The sequence below is a fragment of the Notolabrus celidotus genome, chromosome 2 (genome assembly GCF_009762535.1).
Source record: "Notolabrus celidotus isolate fNotCel1 chromosome 2, fNotCel1.pri, whole genome shotgun sequence".
Taxonomy (NCBI): domain Eukaryota; kingdom Metazoa; phylum Chordata; class Actinopteri; order Labriformes; family Labridae; genus Notolabrus; species Notolabrus celidotus.
Genome location: NC_048273.1, coordinates 31091571 through 31115572, shown reverse-complemented (window position 1 = coordinate 31115572; position 24002 = coordinate 31091571). Strand labels below are relative to the sequence as shown.

The 24002-nt window shown below is 41.2% G+C and overlaps 1 protein-coding gene across 1 annotated transcript in view; it reads right to left on the bottom strand.

Annotated features, from left to right (window-relative positions):
* raver2 (ribonucleoprotein, PTB-binding 2) overlaps positions 1 to 21342 on the bottom strand; it is a 126548-nt gene extending 105206 nt beyond the window's left edge. The window contains exon 1 of the mRNA XM_034709478.1: positions 20990 to 21342. Coding sequence (XP_034565369.1) covers positions 20990 to 21286 — 297 coding nt within the window. The 5' untranslated portion in view covers positions 21287 to 21342. The remainder of the gene's footprint in view (positions 1 to 20989) is intronic.
* Between the last annotated feature and the right edge of the window lie 2660 nt (positions 21343 to 24002).

The following is a 24002-nucleotide window of genomic DNA, read 5'->3' as shown; positions in this document are numbered from 1 at the left end:
ATAGTGTTTGGGCATAAACTGGGAAAAAAGTTACTTCTGTGTTTCCTGTTCAAGGCCAATCGAGAATATGTTTCTCTATTTAAAGCTTCTACACGACCAAGCATGTTAGTCACGTCCATGCTATGCTGTTCCCTCCGTGTGTTTGAATGCTGTGAGACGCTGACATTTCCAGCAAGTCCCGTCAGTGCTCAGACACCAACCTTAAGCCCAGGGCAAATTTCTGTGATGCACACATACTATACCATACACACATACTACACTTTGTGGAGTATTAAATTGTAGTCTCCTAAGGGAATGGATTTGATAAGGAATGTGATAGCAGCTTTATCTAACACCTGGTGCGAACACGGATCCTATAGGCACAGGGTAGCTTCATGAAGGTACATGAAATAACTAGAAGCTTACTCAGCTGATCAGCAGCCTGAAGTGTGTCTACATATGGAAACATCTGCACTGAGCCTTGCAAAATGCTGCTGCTGCAGACTCGTAGTCACTGACCTGAGGCCTTGAAGTCTGTGAGGGGCTTTAGGGGGAGTGATAAAACAGACTGACATAAACAGTGATGCTTCTTTATGACCGAAAAAATCAAACATGAACATCCTCATAATGGCTGTCAATTCTTAAAATATAATTTGTAATGCCTGTACGGAAGGTGTCAGACCCACTGACTGTATATAGAATGGACAACGCCACTTCATTTCCACCCATTGTGAGCTTTGAAGCCAGAATACCGCCTCGACCGCCGCTTTCCTATTGCCCTGTTGCAACCAAGACATGCACAGAAGTGGTCTTGCTGGTAGTGTCATGGCCAAATTCCACCAGATCCATGTCCGGTCCGTCTTGGGACTGGATCTGGTAGGTTTCTATTCTAGTCAATGTGTTAACCTCCACTGGATCCGCTCCATTGCGTTCCGGCTCCGTCTCTGATCCAGCAGGTCGATACACAAGACACAAGGTACAGGAAGTCAGGCATCAAAACAACATTACAACATTCAGTTAATTTTCACAATAAAATACTGTTATCAGCAGATCGTATTTCACTTAACTACAACAACAAACCATCATGATGAGTGGAGCCAGGCCTGGAGTCAACAGGTCAGAGGTTTTAGGAGGACCAGAAAGACAACATTGATGAGGAGAGGAGGAGGAGGATCGTTTATTCAGTAATTACCGTGGGAAAACCTCGGTCACATGACTCTACCTGTCTGGTGGTCCTGCTCTGTGCTACGTTCTGAAAATGCAACCGTTGAGTGTTGACGGACGAGAGAGAGCACGGAAACGGAGACAGACCGGGCACGGATCTGGTGAAAGTCCGATGTAAAGCAAGCAGTCCATAGCAGTTTAGATTCATGTAATGATTTGAAGCAAACTCTCATGGCTATGGAAACTTCTCTGACTCTTTGCTAAAATAAAGTTAGCTGCATCCACTTCTTCGGGCAGGATACATCCCCCAAACATCCTGAGCCTTTCCCAACCTTCATTTCAAGTTTTGACTTCTGCTAACTGCCGTCTACAAGCTGACAGCATACACATTTTATTAAAGCTTTATAAGCTTTTATTCCTTTGTCCATGATATGAAAGGCATATTTCTACCCTGGAGAAGATTAATCATGAATGCTGAACATCATTCAAGTAAACGTCTTTGTTATAGGGGAAGTAAATGTACAAGTTTGGAGAGAACTCACGCCCACAGAGTCTGCCTTGTTAAGGTTGGTAAGCCTGCTCATCCACCAAGAACTGAACAGAGAACAAAGACTCATAACACCGCTGCTGTGAGGCAGGAAATATCAATCCAAAGTCTTTACTTTGCTGCTCCCTCATTAGAGGGTAAATTTATCCAACTCAATCAAATTTGTCAAACTCTATCCGGCAAGCAGAATATTTCCATGTCTTGAAAATCACCCGAGGAAGTACCTAATCACCTAGTATGCTTTTCTTCTTTGAACATACATGAATCTGTATCTGAGCTTCCTTTTCTTGCACAAAGACGATAAAGATCCTGTGTTTATCACTCATGAGCGCCTACAGACCTTAATGCCTTTGTGTCAGGGGATAACCTTGACTTAAAGGCTGCTCATTGATCAACTATGGCTTGGATTGTACAGCATTTATATGTCACTTTGGATGAAAGTGTTAGCCTAATGATTAAAAGATGTCAGTGCAGTTTGAGTGTTGAATGGAAGAATTGTATGTTTCAAAGATATACAGAATGTATAAAGTTATACCGCTGTTTTAAAAGTGACCCTGTAAACTGGAGACCTTCAGCTGAACGTGTCAGTGTTTGTGGAGTTTACACAGCTGTTGAAACACAGAGGGAGTTCCTGGGAATGCAAACTAGTTTAGTTTTTTACTACGATTTCAAAATATCCTCATCAGATATTGAATGATTATCCAAAGACGTTTATGAGGGATGCATCCATCTGAAAGTCAGCAGTTAACAGGGTCGCTGTTTAAACCAAAACACCTGCCGATCTCTGCCACAGCTTTTTGAGTTATGAATGATTTTAAAGCCGTGTTGAAACGTCTTTGCTACTCGCGCTTATCTCCTCTCACGTGTTGATTCAGTGAATCCATCTGTGATGGAATATAACACGATCTAAAACAGCACGAGCTGAGTCTCTTCATGCTAACAGGCTAACTGTTGTGTTGCTCATAATGAGACCTGCCTGTCCGTCTGCTTCTATGGTGTCATCTGTGATGAATGGCATTCGTCTTTGTTTTACTGCCCTCTACTGGTCTGGTGGTGCATTTAAAAAAAAAATTCTCCATACGTCACTGGCCTGATTTGCACAATCTACCCGGGACTTCAGCTCGAGGTCGAAACGCAGACAACAATGGGGGCACAGGAACCTTTTAATTCAGGGGAAAGTAGTTCTGGGGGCTAAAGACCCCGGAACTCTTGGTCGAAATGCACCTGTCTATGCACTTGCAGCCTAGAGAATGAATTCTATCATGAGTACTACACAGCCTATTTTTTTGCCTAATGCAAATTGGCAACAAAAAAGAGCAAAATTAAGTTTAACCTGCTCATGAACTTTGACACTACTGCTCTTTTTTTAAGTGCCAGAACAAGTAAATAGTCCTGAAAAGCAGCAACTAATGTCTGCTCTTTGCCATGGGCAGGAAATAACAAAAGAACCCTGATCTGAAGATAGCAGTGTGGGCTGGAGAAGCCTTTTTCTGACACAAATGACATCCATTTAGCATCCACTCTGCTGCACCCTCTTTGAAAAGGAGATACTGAATCCACTGCAGGAATTTTGTGTATGCGAAACATTTCAGTAGGTGAAATCAGAGATAAACTGTGAGAAGGAAGCGAGTTTGATTTCTGTCATTTCTATATGTTTGCGAGAAATGTTATTTAACTCACACCTTCTCCTGTCAATCTATCCTGCAAATAAAGAGCAAGCGGACTGCAAATTGCCTTTCAGATGGTTAATGTGTTTTTTTGAACCCTCCATCTGGCAGCTCGTGCTGTTTGACAGTTTAGGTATTTCTGTTCTCCTGATACACTCTGTAAAGTCTCTCTGGAGCCAATCCTGTTTGATACAGTGGTAAGTGTACAAGGTAATACATGCAGGTGAGAAAAACAACCTGGACTCATATTTCCCTCCATCTCTTTTTCTGAGGTGTTTACTTAGACCAGTTTATTCATTTCTCTCTCTCACACTCACACTCACACACACACACACACACACACACACACACACACACACACACACACACACACACACACACACACTGACAAGACCAATGAGGAAAGAAAATGTGCCATTTTTTCAACTCTATGTGTGTGTGTCCGTGAGCATAGAGGTTTGGATGGAGGTTGTGGGGATTAGGGGACAAACACACTCTACATGGCCTCCTTACCGGCAGTGACTGTGTCCTTGACCCACTGATAGAGTGAGAGAGCTACAGAGAGAACACAGGATAAAGGCAAGGTCTGCCAGCGCACAGGAGGCTACTTCCACACTCAACACAACTGAAAGGTGTTAAATGATTAAATCCACAATAACTGAAGAGGCCCTGCTCTTTGTTAAGGAGTGTGACCTGATTGGCTGTGTCATGAGTTACAACAAATATTCAGTTAATATTTCTAAACGTTGATTGCTAAACATGTGACAGTACAGAACTACATTCCCAATCCAAATATAGAAAAAATGGACGATGTGTAAAATATGAATAAAAACAACTTTTGATGGTTTGATGCTTTGAACTTTTGCACATTTTAAATTTGATGCCAGCATCACATTTTTAAAAAGTTTGGCCAGGGGCTTGTTCACCGTTGTGTCGTCCAATTCTTGCCTGATAGAGGATTTCAGCTGCCCAACAGTTCAGGGTCACATGTCAGATTTTTTGTTACAAGATGTGCCAAATGATTTTAAGAAGTGTCTGACTGCAGGCAGGCCAGTTTAGCACCAAGACTCTTCTACGACAGAGCCATGCCGTTGTTATATGTGCAGAATGTAGTTTGGCATTGCCTTGCAAGGTCTCCCATAAATAAGGCATTGTTTGAATGGCAGCATATGTTGCTCCAAAACCTGTATATGTTGTTCAGCATTATTGTGCCTTCCCAGATCTGTAATCTACCCATGTGATGGTCACTTGTGCACCCCTGTAGCATTGCGGATACTGACTTTTGAGCTGTGTGCTGATAACAAGCTAGTTGGTCCCTCTCCCCTTTAGAGCAGAGGATGCAGCGTCTATGATTTCCACAACAAATGTCACATTTTGATTCATCAGACGATAGGCAGGTTTACACTTCACCTCTGTCTGTCTTAAACAGGCTCTGGCTTAGAGAAGTTGCCAGAGTTTCTGATCAAATTGAAATACATTCTCCTCTTTGCATGGTTTGTTTTAACCTGCATTTGTGGATGCAGCAACGAACTGTGTTCAGAGATAGTGGTTTTTCATTTTGAGCCCATGCAGTGATTTCCACTACAGAGTCATGTTTGTTATAAATGCAGTGCCGCCTTTGGGCCCAAACATCACAGCCATACAGTGTTGTTTTTCAGCCATGTCTTTTTTTGTCCAAAGATTTCTCCAGATTCTCTGAATGTTTTTAACAATATAATGTACCATGGATGAAAAAAATCCCCAAATTCTTAAAGATTTTAGGCGAAGGAAAACATTATATGTTTTAATGTTCAATTTAAAAATGTCTCCTACTCACTTCAAATTTTTGCATGTTCGCAAGGGCTGATGAGGTCAGCCCTCAGATGCCCATATCATATAATGTTCTGTGGTCTGCAATCAACATTTCAAACCATTAAAACATGAGCCATCTGACTGAAGGAATGTAATGCAGATAAGTTATAATGAGACTGTGCTGACCTTTGGTTTCCAATGTTGACACTTACATTGGGCTGATCTTTCTTGTGTTCGACTCTTAAAGCTGGGGTTGGTAGTCAGATTTAGATACACTTTTTGTTATACTGGTTAAAATGATCTTTATGTCCTGATGGCAATCAATACATAATGTGTTCTTAAAAAAAAGCGAAGAAAAGCTGCTATCTACAGCCGGAGTAAACCTGGGAAAACACCAACCAATCAGCCTTTTTTGGGTGCCAAAATTTTAAACCATTCAAATCCCGTCCTGCCGTTCTGCCTGCCTCCTGCGCGTTCATTTCCCCAACGTGTACTCCGAGTCCCCGTCTCCTGCCTCTGCTTCCCCTGACTCTACTCACTGCCCCTCTCGCTCGACCTCGGGCCTGTCCCCTCTGACCCAATGAGGTGCTTTGCTCAGGACTGTAGTCCGGATCAGAGTCTAAAAAGCTCTCACCACGGGGGCTCTGACAAGCAAAAGAATTAATGACATTTAGTAAGTCCTACAGAAATGTATATGTACTGTAGCATCCGTCCGGACGCTGTAGTGATGACGAGCCGATTCGTGAACATGTTGAGCTTTACTAACTGGTCACTGTCGGCAGTGACCACGTCAACCAACAAAGCAACAATCCATGTTTGAATGAATGAAGAACAAGTCAGCGGCGCTCGTGCATGTGAGCGGGGGGGTGCGTCGTTTTGAAGGAGCTCCGAGGGAGGAGGGGAGGGGTTAGACAGAGTCATGAGGAAATGCTACATTCAAATTCATGCTAGTTTTCCGAGACTACCAACCCCAGCTTTAAACCCATGGATGTTTAAAGAAAAACTGAAACTGTTCAACTCAGAGTACCACTCCCTTGCTTGTTAGCTTCTTGCTTACACATTAAACCAAACTGTAAATCAAGATGGCTTTCAGATAAGTTAAGGAGGCAAACCAAAAACAAGTGTTTTTCTTAAACCTCGCCTTCCACCCACAGTGATGAAGCATTACGCAAAACACTCTGGATTCTTCTGTCACAAATTGTACTTTTTAATGATTTGCTCAGAGCTCTGAAAATGTTTTCCACTGAGAAGTTGATGCATCCCCAGACAGAAACCATTGATTTAAAGATGTCTCTGCAACGTGCAAAGATTTTGGACCTTTGTGCATCCCTTCATGGCCCTGTACATCGTGTCACAATGTATTTCCACTGACTCAAATTGCTTCAAAGCTCAGCACACAACTGAAGGCTTGATCTTTCCACCTCCTCCCTACATGCTATGGTTCATTCTTCATGCTTAATGTGCTGACTCAATTGTGAGTGTTACCAGAGGTCAACACCTGGTAATAAAGACAGGTATGGATTGTAATAACCTGTTTGCAAAGATGAGTCAAAAGGCTGTATTTTTTGTAGGGTTGTCTGCAAAAAACAGCCTAAGTTGTTGGTTTCAAATGCCTGAATGGTATCAATCATGCAGCTTGATCTGTTACGGGTTAAAGCAGCTTTCAAATGAACATAAAACATCTACAATGTAACAGCTGCTGTCACTTATAACACATAGTTTAACAATTAGTTCAGTGTTCTTCAGAAATTACAACAATGCATATTTAATAGATAGAAAAACAATGTTTCCCATATTTGGCCAGAGCCAAGGTTTTTCAGTGTGTGTGTGTGTGTGTGTGTGTGTGTGTGTGTGTGTGTGTGTGTGTGTGTGACAGGTGGCTCAATCCATGCGCACCACAGATCACTGGCCTATCAAATGCCTGCCAGGAGAGCTTCTTAGAAAACATGCAAACTCACATATTGAGAGCAGACGAGAATGAATATCCACCCGAGTCCAGACATCTCTCTTTCTTTTGTCCTTCACTCTTTTCTTCACCTCTCTCTCTCTCTCTCTCTCTCTCTCTCTCTCTCTCTCTCTCTCTCTCTCTCTCTCTCTCTCTCTCTCTCACTCTCTCTCTCACTCTCTCTCTCTCTCTCTCACTCTCTCTCTCTCTCTCTCTCTCTCTCTCTCTCTCAAACACATCCTCAAGAGTTGTCACACCTCATATGCCAGCTTAACACCCTCTCTCCACACTGGAACTGGTTAAATTCCTCGATTTAACAAGTTTGTTTTGAACCCTCTCCTCTTCTGTTCTCTTCTTTTTTCTTCAGCCTGGCACTCTTCTCAGCTTTTTTTCTTTTCCTGTCCTTGAGAATCAGACCAAACTCCTTTCTCCTAACCCTCAATTTTATCCTACTGTCTTTTGTCTCTCTTCTGTTTGTACAAAACAAACAGTTGTCTGGTTAAATTGTCATGCTGAGTTACTTACACCATCGAGGAAGGGATGATAAATATATATAAGATAGAATCCGCTCCATGGTGCTCTCAGTCTACATTTCAAGTCTTTACATTTCTTTTATCCTTTGCTCATCTGTTGTATATGATTTGCTTAATTCTGCTGAAGTAAGGCAGAGCAGCACTATCTTTTAAGGTGACAAGAGCAAGTTAAAAAGTCTGCTAGTACTCAACTCCTAACTCTGCATCCTCGTGCTCATAGTTGACATGCTTTGCACACACCAGAGAATTCACAGGACAGCTTAGGTCACATTTTTTCCCCATTTAACCTTCTATTGATATTTTTCGTCACCAAATAAGGAACAACTTTTGCATTTAACCTGGTTCTTTTATTATAAATGGTTGATTGTTAATGTTGTTGACTTTTAAGTTACAGTAACAGGGCTAAATTATGCTTGTTTTGGACCTATTTAGAAGCTTCAATGTAACTCAACACCCTCTGACTCATTCAGAGGGTGAAAGCAGAAACCAAGCGGCAACGTTCAGTGTAGAAAAATGAAGCCAATGCAGAAATCTAAAAAAACTGCACTTCCCTGGGTGTCTACTTGAGGCTGGCTACAAAAGCCATGGAATCCCCATTAGGTCCCATGTTAAAATGCCAATTTTAGATGTCTGACAATGCCTCTGCTTTATGTTGGTTTAACTGTGGCCATCGTGGCTTATTACTACATTTGTTATGGGAGTGTCTTGCTGTTAAGTCTTTGTGGTCAGAAGTGCATGCCGTCATGACAGGAATTTTGCATACTGTTCTTCCCTTCTCCCCCTCTGTTTGCATTTTGGGCTATAAGCCCCAGACTAAAACTAGCCCTGCTGTCACACCCCTGTGGGCCCTTGGGTGCCTTTCGATGAAACATTGTTTCTGCCTGTTGAAAGGAAGTTTTTCCTTGCCACTGTAACTAGCTAAATATTGTGATGTGCAATGCTCATGATGGATTAAGGTGGGGTCAGACTGAGTCTTACCTTGTCTTGAAGTTGGGTCTCTGTTCATAATTTGACAGAGTGGTCTAGACCTCATATGTTTGTAAAAGCATCTTGAGATGACTTTTGTTGTGATTTGGCGCTATACAAATAAAGATTGATTGATTGATTGATTGATTGATTGATTGATTGATTGATTGATTGATTGATTGATTGATTGATTGATTCCGCATGCACAGGGATCCGCAACAACTGAAAATGATGGAGTGTTCATGCTACGCCAGTAGTTGGCGGCATAACTTTGTAATGAAACACCACTTCAGAACACCATGTGCATAGATGCATTCTACAATAGAGCAGTAAGTAAAAGCAAATAAGAAGACAATGGCAAACACAGCCTGATAAACCAATAACTAAGCTCAGTAGTGATAGCAGTACTTGATACCAAACAGAGCATGGTAGTCTGCCTTTGTTGTTACTGAGCATCAGTGGCTCAGTGGTAGAGCTGGTCAACTTTCAGGTGGGATGTTGGGGGTTCAATCCCAGGTCCGGCTGATCACATTAGTCTTAAGCCCTGACACTCTAAACTACCCCTAGTTTCCCCGGGATTACATATAACTGGGCCCTTTATACCCGCCTCTGTGACATGTCACGTAAAATGCTTTGAGTGGTTCCAAGACTAGAGAAGGCGCTTTATCAATACAGTCCTTTAAGCATTTACAATGTATTCACGTATGACTTTTTTTCAACTGGGAACTTAACATGCATGCTGTGTGAATGGGGTTATGAAGTCGTCACTTTCACAGGATCTATGTACACTACAACAAAGGGGGTGGAGTTTTCAAAAGGTTTCACTTTGGAAGTAGAGTTTCAGGTCAAAAGTTTGAATTTCAGGCACCTAAAATTCAACAATAGCTTACCGTTTTCCTATTGAATACTTTTCTGTGTAAAGAAGCTCTGAGACTTCCTCCATGTTTTAAACAGTCAATGCAGAAACCTGCAATTCATGAGGAGCCTGATCTATTGACCTCATATCAAGTAAAGGAATGCCTCAATACATTTTTATCCTGTGATAGGAGTCACATTATTTTCAGTGTGCTTTTCCAAAAGCCTTATCTCAGGGAAATGTTGTTATCGCTCCTCCAAAGTACAGCAAAGTAAACACCATTAAAAGCATACAATATAGAGAGCATAAACAGAATCAGAGAATCAAAATTAGAGGAACATGTTGGAGTGTGGGTTAAACCTTGATAACAAAAGAACAACACCATTATGTGTTATTGACTGAATCAAAGATATCAAAATAGACTTCCATCTGGCACCCAAATAACTCCTCAATTGTACAATTTAGCTCACAATCACCACCAAGACACACATTAGAGGGAGGGAAATTACCTATTAAGCTTTTGTGGGGAGGAAAAGGAGCTTTCTTTAGATCCTATGTGGGATGTTGGGAGCTTTTCCTGTTGCTTCATATTGTGACAGAAACCAGCATTAGAAAAACTAAATTATTCCATGACAAATTCTGCCAGTAGCTTCTGTTTGTCAGTGTTTCCTCATCACTAATAAAGAGGACAGATAATCTGAGCTCTAAAAGGACAAAAGCAGAGGGTTGAGGGTGGCAGGTGGCTCGCCCTGAGACAGGACTGGCTCTGCTGTGAGCTGGTCTGATCCCACCTCGCTCCCCCATCAACACCCACCCAGCTCTGCTTGGCTCTGGCCCTGAAGCCACAGGGCTCAGATTGGAGGTTATTTTCCCCACTGAGCAGGCAGTCACTCCTAACATAACAAGAGACTGGGGCGGACTCAGGGTCAAAACAAGCTGAACGATATGTGGTACAATGGTGGGTGATAAAGTGTAGCTTTTAGGTACACTAACGCAGTACACCCGCCTGAAATCTAAATATGAGTGTTAAATACAGCTGAAATCTTTCTTTCTGTGATCACAAACTTTCCAATATATGGCAGCACTTTTCTTGGAGTGCAGCTTTGCATTAATGCCTGAAAACTACAATACACCGTAGAGATATGTGGAAACAGGCAGAGTAGCTCTCAGGCATAAAAGCTAAATGGCCTCTTGTAGTCATTTGTACTCCTACACCAAGGCGCCAGTGAAAGCATAATGCACATCACCACGCTGGATGTGGAAAGATTAATGTCTTCTGCTCTCTTGCATTACGCACATTTTTGCTCCATTACTTACTTGAAGCCATCAAAAGGAGCTTCACGTTATGGGACTCATGAAGTGAACATTCAGGTCAGCTTCAAAAATGGTTTTACATAATCATAGATTTGAAATGGAATATGAACAATGAAATAAAGAATGACTACTTTTACTACCTGGGCTATAGCTGGTAATCAATGATATGTTAATATTCATGGTTAAGGCAAGGGGATATTAAAGCTTGCAGAACCAGATCCCTCTGGGAGATTATCTGAAGAATCGTTGAATAGATGCCAATGATTATCGAATAGTGTTTTGGCTTGCAATGCCCATCCCTAGTGTTTTTCTTTTGTCAGTGTCTAATTTCTCAAAGCAGTTGCAAAGAAATTAAACACACTGTATATTAGAATATATGAGGGGAAGCAGGGTGTTACAGATATCTGATTACACGTGCAGCTGACAATCCGTTCTAAATGAAACATTTCTACTTGAGTGACTAATCTGCTTTACGATGTGTCACGAAAGTATTTCAGCACTTAGATTTCCTGACTCCTTGGAAGGCATCACAAATGATCCAATTTAACTTCTACTCAACAAAGAAGCATTTAAAAAGAGGTTTACTTCTTCTCTTGAGGATGGACATGACAAAGCTTGCATTTCTTACTTTACAAATCTGCATTATGATGCTGTAATTTGATGACATTGTCCAAAGCTTGTGCAGGTTATCAGTCAAACATCTTCTTCTGCTTTCTCTAACAGTCACATGTAATGCTTACATTGAATATTTGCTGTGAAAAATGAAAAAAGGCTGTTTCTTCAGCATGCTGTCAATTATCTGGTCTGACACGTACCCCCTCACAAACATTTAAAATGAAAATACAGAAACTGTAAGTCTTGTTGCCAATCATCTCTTTTTTGCTTTGGTAGGTCATAAAGAGTCATCACGGTTCATTTCTTTGTTTCATAAGCAGATCAAATTCCTCACTAGGGTTTTTTTAATTGCAATCAAACCAGAATAAAAAGGTATCTTATTGGGTTCATACTGCTGAAGTAAGTCAAGTAAGGAGTGGGGTTTCTTTGTAACTTAGCATTTACAGTGAAACTGAGACTTAGACTTAGGGAGACAGAATATCCCAAGAGATTATGGTGTTTATTTGGCATACATAACTGGAGGGCTGTATCTTGCTTTGCTATTGGTCTGACCATATTATCTTGTTGCAAGCTAGAAGTCATTTCCCGAACCACTTGCCACACCACACCCATCTTACTTTAAAGTTAGCCAGCCTCTGATGGAGTAGATACCGTAAGAGGGAAATAAAAGTATGGTAGTAGTGCCTTGGGTTTTTACTGCGGGGCTTAATATCTACAGATCTCTTTAGCAACTTTGAATATACAACAACCATCTACCAGGCATGGCATTATTTGTATTTAGTCATTTCATATATTCATAAAGCCAGTTGAAGTTGTGCTAGAGTGTGTGTGTGTGTGTGTGTGTGTGTGTGTGTGTGTGTGTGTGTGTGTGTGCGTGTGCGTGTGTGTGTGTGTGTGTGTGCATGCGTACGTGCGTGCGTGGATTTGCCAGGACCAGTTTTATTTCTACACCTTGTTTGGTAGAGCGTGCACCCCATGTATGGAGGCTATAGTCCTAGTTGCATTGGTCGTAGTATCAATTCCTGATCCCAACATGATTTGGTGCAGATCCCCCAACTGTCATTTCCTGTCTGTCTTTCAATCTGTCCTATCCATCAATCACTACAAACCCCCTTCAAAAAGACAAAAGCAAAATATAGAAGATCTCATACTCCAACGTCATTTGTATTTCACATACTGTTTGATAATATATTGCAAACAATATTCACCAGAAGCTGTAGAGGCGTTTTTGACAAGTGCTTTGACTAATGAAAGGCATTTTGGGTAAAATAGTTTCCTGTTTATTCCATAAAGAAGTACAGTAGTGACATTTCCCCCTTTTTACTTGTTTCCTACCCTGACAGAATGACAGATCCCATTGTTCCTCGTGGGTGGAATAAAACTCCTGAAAGTGATTTATGAAAATAAACCACTGACACCAGGGGCGATGGATGGGTTTGTGCTGTTAACTCTGCCTCCAGCCTCTCAGCATTGAAATTGAAAGCCGGCAGGTTGAGCTGTGAACAGTTTTCACTGTCTGGTCATCACCTGCTGGATTTGTTGTTTGCCTTTTTGTTCAAAGTGAAACTCAGCATGGTTTACTCTTGTCTTTTTGTTTGACATCTCATTACTGAGTGGTTTGCCCCCAGAGAGCTGCCACTGTCTAGACTTCAGATAGTTGATGGATGAGGCCAGGCATTGCTAATTTGAACCTGTAGCTTTGACAGTATTGTCTCATCGTCCAAAGTCAACAACATGTTGAGTCTTGGCTCCCAACCAGAGAAAGGTGAAAGCCTCCAGGTCAGACAAAAAAGACAGAGGGATCTCTACAAGCTCATTGTACATCTACTACACAAAATTGACCTATAATTCAGACTCCAGTCATTTTTCGTGTGGCTTCTGTATGAGCATTACGGATCCAGAACAGCAGAGGCCTATCCACAAGGGATTTTTGATATGACATGGATTCAGATTTCATCTTTTTTTAAATGAAAAGAGACCTTCTCTTCATTGGCCATGCACTGATATTGCACTGAAATGATCATGTTAAGTTCCACAAAAGGCTGCTCTCCTATACCTTTACTTTAATACCCTTCCTAAGAAAACATCCCTTAGAGATGTTCCAAAGCAGCTACTTTTCAAGTCCATGAAACAGAAATTGAAATCTTGACCAGTGGACTAGTCCAAAGGTAAGAAAACACTCAGAAAACAGTCGAAATTGGGATACATTTATCTAACATCTGGTTAATGTCAGTGTGGCTGACATTAGCAGAGCTAGCACCACCAGCTGTAGATCCTCCTTGCAGGTTAACACATGCCTGTGATGGTCACTGCACCGCACAATGAGATGCTACCTGCCATCTGCGCTTGTTTACATCCAGGTGGTAGAGCTGTTAACCAGTGCTAGAGCAACAGCTAATGGCGGGTGACTGGGTGACTGGGCGACAGCTTGGACACAACATATAACCAACATTTCAGGTTTAGGATTAATAAATATAAATAGTTTATTTTACCATTAAATAATTCTGTTGACGACAAGCTAAGGTGACCTCGTTAAATTGTTTGGTCGACCAAACACATCTCTACTGACTAGTCCTAAAGAAGCAAACTGAGCGCGATTACAAACAAAGCCTAACACAGATGCTCGGGAATATCTCTTTTGTTAGTTATTTGTTAGACATAGCTGATGAGTACATTTTGACATCTTAATTTAGCTGCAAGTCGCAAGTCAGCCTTATTACTCATTAAATCAGAACATACAGTTTTGCTGTTGGCACTGTGTGCCTACATTTACAAAAATATGAAGATATTTGTCTAGCTGAATATTACGCTTATTGCACACTAACGGGCATGAGGACATTTAATTGATAATTGTTCTGTGTTCTACATTACACAACTTGTTTTTCTTTTATCAGATAAAATACACAATACTGCTACTGTATAACCATCCTAGGCTTTCATCAGCTGATGGAATCTCTTGTCTCATAATCAGCAGAATCCTGAAGCCTTACACCTGCTTGGTCACACATTAACACAACCACACCAGTTGTCATTAGCATAGCATTCTAAGCTTTCTTCTTTCTGATTGTAATTCATTCAAAAAAAGATTTCTCTGCTTAACTGTTTACAAAGGACATCCTCTAACGTGGTCTATGGTTTACATGTGCCAAAGCATATAATTGGAACAGCGGTGTGACATGCGCAAAGTAATGACTCCATCATGTTTGTCTTCTTCAAGGACTTCCTTTCAGCACCAAGCCATTCATCCATTCAATCGTAGGTCTTTTGGCTCGTGTTGATCAGCTCCCTGACGATTGATCTATCCTCTGTTGAGTGCGAGCCTGTCAGGTGTTGTGTTGCTCTTCACCAAGCAACAGCTTACAACACTGTATGCTCCCAACAACATAGATCCCCATATATCTGCCTCAAGATTGAGCGCATACTCAAAGAAATGCAGTAAGAAGGTGATCAGTATAAATTGCTCACATGGTACAATGGTTTTGATTGGTTTATGAAAAGGTTTAATCTATCCTGTTTATTCTGCTTGAGGCGATAACAAGGGGAATGTTTGTTCTGTTTGTGATCAGAGTTCGGAGCTGTGTTTCTAATACAGGAACTTTTGATTGGGACCAGGGATTTAAGAAGGTTTACTTAATGGGTTTCCACTTCAGGGACTATAGTCTTTTAAAGCTAGATTTTGGGGCTTTTCACCTTTATTTGATAGGACAGCTGAAGATAGAAAGGAACAGGGGGGGTACAGAGTGGGGGGAGACATGCAGCAAATGGTCACGGCCGGGAGTCAAACCAGCAACCTCTGGGATGAGGATTATAGCCTCTGTATATGGGGCGCGCTTAGACTGCTAGGCCACGGGCGCCCCAGGCACCGTGGGGGACCATAGTCTAAATAGAGCCCCAAGAACTTATCTTAATTTCAAAAAGGTTGCTCAGAAAGGGGAGATGTATGTCTGAAAGTACAGGGACTTTAAGATGGGACTTGTATCACTACATATCACCGTTTTGAACCACTATTCCCAGCCAAATCTTTCTCAGCTAGCTGAAGTATAAGCCTGAACCCAATGAGACGTCACCTTGGTGGGAGCAGTGACAACATTGGGCTGAGGGAACCTTGAAAAGTAGTTCTTGGCCCTGGATACTTTGTGTGGTAATGCAGCTTTAGACCACTAAGAGAAAGTCAGGAGAATCAGGAATACCAGGACAGAGTGGAGATATTTTTTTAATTGAAGATGAAACATCTCTTTTGAATGAAAATATATAGAGGTAGTTCAGCAGAGAAGGCCATTTGCCTAAGCACTCCACACACACACACACACACTCATTATTTCTCCTTAACCTTTGATCCAATTAGCCTACAGACTTCCCTCCTTCCTTGTCTAGTCAATGCTTTTCACTTTCTTTCTAGGTCATTTAAAAACCTTTTATCCAGTCATCGCAGCTCCAGTTTACTCTGAGGCCATTTAACCAATCATAACTTGTCCATCAATCAGTGCAGTTCATAGAATGCTTTTAACCACTCTAAAGCGAGTCTATTGTGAATCGGAATTCAGTGCAACGTAGTGAACAGCTTTAAAAAGGGAAGTCAGTCAAGCTGCTTTATATGTGATTTGGCATACATTCGCTGTACCACAATATATATCACTTAATACTGAAAATATGCCCTTTTCATATTCTATTGAACCACATTTCACATATTTTAAAGACATCAACTCCTCCCTTCTTCCTTCAACTGCCTGTTAATGTTAAAAGCCATGTTCCTCATTTCACCTCTAAGATTAAGTGATGCAAACGCTTCACCAATTGCTATATCAAAGGACATAATGGACTATAAGGATATTGGTTTGTCCTGGTTGCAGGTGGATCTTTAACGCCTGCAGGAGAACTGTGGCACAAACATCTGCACTACCTCCAGTCGACCAGTGCAACAGTAAACTGCTAAATCACAACAACGTGTCTGCACGCAGGCTCATAAGTGATGAAGGTGATGAAGCCTTCCCACCAACAGGAGGGGCAGATTTGATGAACATCTGCTCCTGACATAAACACACACACGGCGACACAAACACAACCATTCACACACAAACACGCACAGAAAAACACACACTGGTATCTCAGCATGTAAGGCGAGGGGAGGAAGTGGGTGGAAGGAGAACGGCTCAGGCACACGCTGTTTTGTGACATTTACATGTATTAGAGTCTACCTGTACGGATTCACACACAAACATAGAGAGAGAGAGAGAGAGAGAGAGAAAGAGAGAGAGAGAGATTGCCTGATGGCAGAAAGAAGCTTCTTGCTTCAGTGTTGTGTATTCCTGAAAAAACTGAATAATTCAAGAACCTAGAAGAAGTCCCTTGAAAGAATCCTCCTCCTCATGCACACACACTTTTACACACACATACAAACACAATGCATCTATTTTTCTCTCTTGTGCATTTGAAAATATGTCTGCTAAGAACGTGCTTGGATTGAATTTGACATCACTTAATCTGGTGAAATCCCATGTGAAGTCTGGAGAGCGTAGTGGACGTAAAGTCAAAACTAGGGCTCGAGCCATTAAGGAATTGGTAATAATAGCCAGTTTCCATTTTTTTTAAAGCAATTTTACCTGAAACAACAGCCAACAAAAGAGGATTGTAGATCTCAAATCTGTGAGTTTTCATGTACTTCAGGTACATACAACAGGGTTTGGGTTGGGTCTGGTCGTACTGGGTTGGATAAGCAGATTAAAAAATGGATTATTATTCAGTAAAATAAAGCGTTTCAGACTATTGAAGCATAAACTGGATTGGAAAAATAACTTCTTTCCTCTTTTCACCCCTTCTTCTACTCTTCCTCTCTCACCCAACTCTTCCATCTTTCCATCTTTCCATCTCTCCTTCCTGTTGTTCCCATCCCCCCGCTCCTCTCCTCTCTGAGATGAGGGCTGTCAGCAGGGCCATATATCTGATACAGTGCACCATGGACTCTCTCACACTTACACACAGACGTGTATCCGCTCTGCGTTGCAGTGTTCACTAATGGGGAAGCGGGTATGAGGGGAATGGAAGACTGAGTCTGCTGGGCTTGGTCAGATCCATCAGACAGGTTATATAAGACAGTGACAAGGATTTTCCTTTCGTCATAAATGTATAAGCTTATGATATTAAGATAGTGTTATGTCAACACCAGCTTTATGAATATGGCTAGATTCCTTTCCAGGATCAGCCAGCCGGAGCTTTGGAATTCAAAACCCTCATGCACAACTGAAAGAGAAACTGAGATAGTACAAGTGATGTGGAATAGAGAGTGAAATTACTTTTCATATGTTATTTATCTTGATAACTTTTTAACATTTACTGATTTTTTAGTTTATTGTATGGTACTGTAATTTCTGTGTAGCCAGCAGTAAGTGTTTAAACGACTTCCAGCCAAGACTTACTTTCCCATAAGCTGCATTGTTCGCTGTCAGTAAGCAACTTGAGGAGCAACTGCAACCCCCCCAACCCAACCCACACACACATGTCTGCATGTCTGCATAAGGTAAACACTGAGCTTCCTTGGTTCTTAACATATCCTTGAGTAGTGCCTGTTCATCTGTTTCTGGTAGGTCTCAGTAAAACAGGAGATAGTAAATTATACAGAGGCTTCACTCTGGCTTTTTTCAGCAGTATGAACTTTAAAAAAAACAGTTTTTCTTGTAATTGACTTTCAATTAACTGCTCTTAAGCTTTGTCATGTCTATCACCATGTAAAGGAGAACACTTTTAAAATACTTGTTTTTTAATTGGAGGTAGGATCGGTAGTTTCTGATGCACTCCAGGTAGTCGGGGAATCTAAGGACTGATTTGCCTTATCGATATAGCACCAGGGAGGTCATTTGCTCAAGATACATTTTTGATCTAGGTTGGATTGTTAGCAGATTTTGGATGCAGATTTTGGATGCAGATATATTTTTATAGAGATAAATAGAAGAATGAATAAATAAACTGTTGTGAGATGACCTCCAATGGGAGCCGAGATGTCATGATAACTGATTGCGTTACGCCTGCTTTGCTCCTTATATGGACTGCTTTTCTCGCCCAAGCCTGCTGATCCGTGATTGGTCGATGCTGCTCAGACTGCAAAAACTCAAGAGATTTAACATATCTGAGAGCCCGTAATGACTTTATGTTCAGCAATGAGGAGTTTAAAACTTTTTTTTTTAATGTATGAAAACTCAGACTACAGACTTCTTGATCCTTTTAAAAAGAACAATGCATCAATTTAAGCATTAAAAAAGCATATTTAGAAGAGAAGGTGTTAGCTAAGCACAGCAATGTGTATATTCCTTAGTGGTTAGAATGTTTTCCAGTGCTGTAATGAATTTAAGGTTTTAGGGTTTCCTCCTGACATTCTCCCAGATCGCCAAGACGCATCTACACAATACAAATGCAGTCAGAGCTTATGTCAGTTTAAAAGTGTAACTGTCTGAACTGTTCCTTGAAATGGATGAATTCATGTGGCTCTGCTGTGTTCAGGCTCAGTAAACACACTGTACTCCTAACTGAGACAGAGACATTCACAGAGAGAGACATGCCATCTCGGCTGCTTCACCTGTGACTCTTCCTCACTCTGTCTCCTCGGTTTCTCATTTCTCACACACACCATGCAGTCACACTCTATTTTCCTCTCCCTTTCTCCTCTCACAAACACACACAAACTCCAGGCAGAGCGCTGGTTCTTCCTGGCAGTGTGCCTCTTTCTAGGAGTGTTTGGTGCCACATCCCTGAAGGGACACACCATCAGCTTCACTGACACAAGCTGCCTCATGAAGGCTTGCATACTGACTGGAGGGATGAATGACGCTCAGTGGGGGAGACCAAAGAGTTCTTAAAGATATAAACAGTGACGACACTCTGCGGTCTTTGACGAGAAACATACGGACAAAGTTCTCATCTTCAATAAATACCAAAGATAAACCAACTGGTCTGCTCTACACGAGTTGAAAATATAACCATCTGTGATAGATGAGTAGCTTTAACTCAGGTTTGAACTATTTAAACAATGTTTTGAAAAAACTTTGTGTACAATTTGATTTAGGTTTTAAAATGAGCTCATTCCAATGCTGGTGGTTACTGTTCATGATGTACTTTAAAATTCAGGCAGCAAAAATTACATTAAGGATAAAAAAAGCCTGAATCACAATAGAAGCTATCTGGCTGTTGCAAAAACTAAATGTGCATGTGAATGCACCGCTATATGATATCCAGTAAAGCAGCGGTTAGGTAAGAACATTATCCCATATAAGTTTGAGTGTTACTTTGTCACTGATATACTGATACTGTTGACCTCAGATATGATCGATGGTTCCAATTGAAGAAGTAAATGAACTTAATCTGCAGAATCTGTTGCAAGGGAAGACTTTAAACCTGTGACAGCTTGAGAGGACCCATTTATAAATCTAATTATTCACTAAAATGTCACACTGTTTTGAAGTACATGGTGGCATTTAAAAAGGATTTAGAGTAATGATTGTGCTGATATTTTCTTATTAAGTTTTGTTTACATCTATCATTTAGAAAATCAAAGAGTAAAACCAGATAGTCTAGAAGAGAGACAACTTTAATCTGTAAGACTGGGTACTTGTTTACTTTAAGCTTATTTACATTCTTCACTGATTTAACGGTTTGCCTGAATGGGTACGTGGGTTTGTACATGTGCAGGTATATGTTTTGAAATGTTTTCATGTAGGTGAGGGTATATACATGTATATAGATGTATACGACACCGACCCTATTTGTTTATCCCGGCACACTACTTTCATTCATAATGAGATTACCAAAGTTTGAATTTTCTTTTACTATATATTTATTTCTCCCACCACTATTATCACCTAATTTTATAAGAATGTTTAGACAACTGTCTTATACCTTTTTTATGTATCTCTTTACGTTCAGTGAAATGCTTTGTTACTTTGACTAGCCGCAAAACATGTTACAATTTTGTTCTGCATAAAAAATTAAATAACAAAATAGACAACTTTAATTCAACTAGGTAAAGTTGGTTAGCTGCTCTAATTATTTCATTTAGCCTTTAAAGGAGTCAATACAGCTGGGAAAGTATGTGTTATGTTATTTATTTAAATATACTCCTTTATGGGAGGTAAATACTGTCTATGGAGAATTAGCAGTGTAATTTTGACATATACAAGAAAAACATATTGAAAAGCGCAACTGATAAGTTTGAGATAACATGGAAACCTGTTATAGAGTACATTAGAGACAAGCTTGATACCCCACTAAGCTGAAAGTAAATCTAGAGAAGTCATACCCATCATAAAACTCTTAATCTGCTGCCACTGTTAGAGCCTATCACCTAAAGTGAAGTTTTGATTGAATAACTTAATTATTGTTGGGTTGTCTTTCTGTTTATTTTTTCAGAAATAGTGTTGTAATTTGTTTATTTTTATCTGTAAATTAGTAATGTTTGACTGTCCTGTATGTTTTCTAATAAGGAAATGATCAATAAAAAATATATTTATAAAAATAAGAAAAGCGCAAGCTCAACTCCTGAGCACCACCAACAAACAAGAAACCTGCAAACTAAGTGACCCAGGCAACTCTCCCTTCAGTGCGTCCTCTGTGGACTCCCAGCTGTACCTGGTTAGTGGTGTCCGGCGGCAGGTTCTTGATGAGGATTTTCCTCCTGTTGCTCAGCTCCTGCCGAGTTTTTGCCAGCCTCTTCTCGATCTCCTCCGGCTCCAGGTCCGGCAGGTCCCGGAGACTAATCCCCGAGTCGGAGGACTGCGCTCCCGCTGCCGCAGCTGCTGCCGCCGCCGCTTCCTCATCCTCCGGCTGCTGCCGACTCTCGGGACTGTCCATCCCCGGAGAAAGTGCGCTTTCCCCGGCTAGAGAAGAGTGAACGCTCGGCGGCTGGATGGATGGGGCTGCCGCCATCTTGGGTAGCTGAGTGATAAGTGTGAGGGAAGTGAGTGAGAGAGACAGAACACAGAGAGAGAGAGAGGAGAGAGAGAGAGGGAGTTAGAGAGAGAGAGAGAGAGAGAGAGAGAGAGAGAGAGAGAGAGAGAGAGAGAGAGAGAGAGAGAGAGGGAGTTAGAGAGAGAGAGAGAGAGAGAGAGAGAGAGAGAGAGAGAGAGAGAGAGAGGGAGTGTGAGAGAGAGAGAGGAGAGAGAGAGAGACAGAGAGCAGGTGGGAGGTGTGTCAGCTGGAGAACGAAAGAGCGTGAGGTACAAAAACAAAAAAATAAAACAGATAAACAGACGTCATTTGAGCCAAGTCAATTAAAAAAAATGTGAAATGTATTTTTAACTTTTGGATATATTTACGCACATGCGTTTGCAAATGTATCACATGTATCATCATGTTCTGTTTCTAGGTTCCTCTGTATGTCCTCTCTGTTTTTTTGTTTTGTTGTTATTTATTGTCATGCCACCTGTGTTGCCTTTTCGGCCCTGTCGTTATTGTAAATGAAAATTGGTTCTCAATTGACTTACTTGGTAAAATAAAGGTTGAAAAAATAAATAATCCTCACGAGCCAGCATCTTTGAATGTGTTCGGATCAATAAGTCGTCCTTATAAGCGCACAAACCCTGTGCGCTTATAAGTTACTGATACTAAGGTTGTAGAAACAGAGTTTTGTAGTTGCCTAAATAAATGAAACTACTTGTTGAAATGTTTGCCTCTCTCATGGTTTCAAGCACGCCAAGTTGAACCTTGGCAATATGGCGACCCCACCTGTCTGCTCAATGTATGGAAGTCGGTTGAGGTCCGTTCGGATCCCCATCAGACCATCAGGTGTTGTTTTTTACGGAAGATGATTCGGGCCACCAGAGAAATACTTTTTTTTTAGGTCAATTAGGTTTAATTATTATTATTCTGAGAAAAAAGTCTGAATTCTGATATTAAAGTCAGAATTCTGACTCAGTCTTAGTGGAGGTTGTATTTTTTGTTGTTGCACCACATCCTACTTAAATCTCCAGATTGGAGGCAAAAACAAGAGGGAGTGAATCAGCCACATGTTGAGTCTGGCAAGTGTTGAATGATCTGAAGTACGTTCTTCATAACACTGAACTGGTAGGCCTAAATATATTCACAGTGTTAAGCATTTGTTCACAACGAGAAATTCAGTTCTTGTTTTGTTCTGAAGCCCAATTAACACATCCTTTCTTTTGTTTCTACAGACAGAGAGAGAGGGAGGCATTCATTGGAGAATATCACCAAACCCGCACAGCTTTCCTGTTCCCAATGTGCATAATGTGACCATGAATGGCTGTGTGCCGTCCCTGCTTTCTACCCAAGTCATCCAGTGAATGCCAAACTAGCAGCCAACCAACCGAGTCTGCCTGCCTGCCTGCCAACCGAGTCTGCCTGCCTGCCTGCCTGCCTGCCTGCCTGCCTGCCTGCCTGCCTGCCCACCGTGGGTGGAAAGCTGCTCCTGGCACACACAAAGGGAACAGAGCTCCCCGCAGAGTCCTCACAATGCTTATGTAGCTTCCGCAGGCTGCATGAGTCGCTGTCAGACACACACACTTGTATACTCACACCCTCAAGATGCACTCACACTAATGTAGGCCCACAAACATGTCGGCAAGAACACATCAACCCACTAAAGAAATATTTAGAGCGTGATTATGCCGAGGCCTGTAAGAGGAGAGGGTGAAATGAAGCTCCATCATCCATCCTCCGTGTTCTCTCTTTCGCCATCTGTGTGAAGCGTTTCTTGGCAGATCGGATTCCAGACAATCACAGTTGTCAGTGGGTGAAATGATCCCACATTGCCAAGTGGTTTCACCCGTGTAACTGAAACTTGCCGACTGTGTATGGCCTGTTTGTATGAATCCTTTAGTCTAGCTTACGCTCAAGTCCACTTTACGGTGAAAAGGCCAAAGAAAAATACGCTTCACATCGTTGCAAACAGATGGAATAGAGTGCAGTGATTGTTTCCTGCATTAGTTGTTTTCCACTCAGTTAAATGCTGAAAATCCATGTCACATGCATGTCCTCATGCGAATCAAAACAGTGCTCCTTTATTATGGTAATAACCTGTATGAAGGGCAAAGTTTACCCCAGAGAGGCAAAAAATCAAGCTTATATTTTCATCTTTGAAGGAAAATAAGATTCAAGGGTGCAGCAAGGCTAATAGCTGCAACTACTTGTTTACTTACTTTATTAAAGACAATAGCGCTTGATTGATTAACTAATTAATCAGTTGATCATTTCACAAGTTTTTCAAGCAAAAGTGCAGAATATTTCTGATCAAGACCACACTAATGTGAGATTGTTCAAATGGAAAAGCAAGTATGAATCTTTTGGTTTTCAAAACTATAGGTCATGCATAATAAGTTGTTTCAGGATGTCCCCTTAGGCACAGAATAATTACAATGAGCACTGTATTTTTACATTTATTTATGCCTTTATTCTGAGGAAAGGACAGTGGATGGAGTAGGAAACAGGGAGAGAAGTAAAGGCCCACAGGTTTGAATGGAACCCTAGCCTTGAGGACTACAGCCTCTGCACAATTTACAATGGGCACTTTAACATCTTAATAGAGGAAGATATTTTTATCTAGAAGAAAAAGTATATGTATGTCATGGCCCTATTGAAGATTTCAGCGGTTAATTCAATCTAGGAGACCCTTGGTTATCGTCAAATG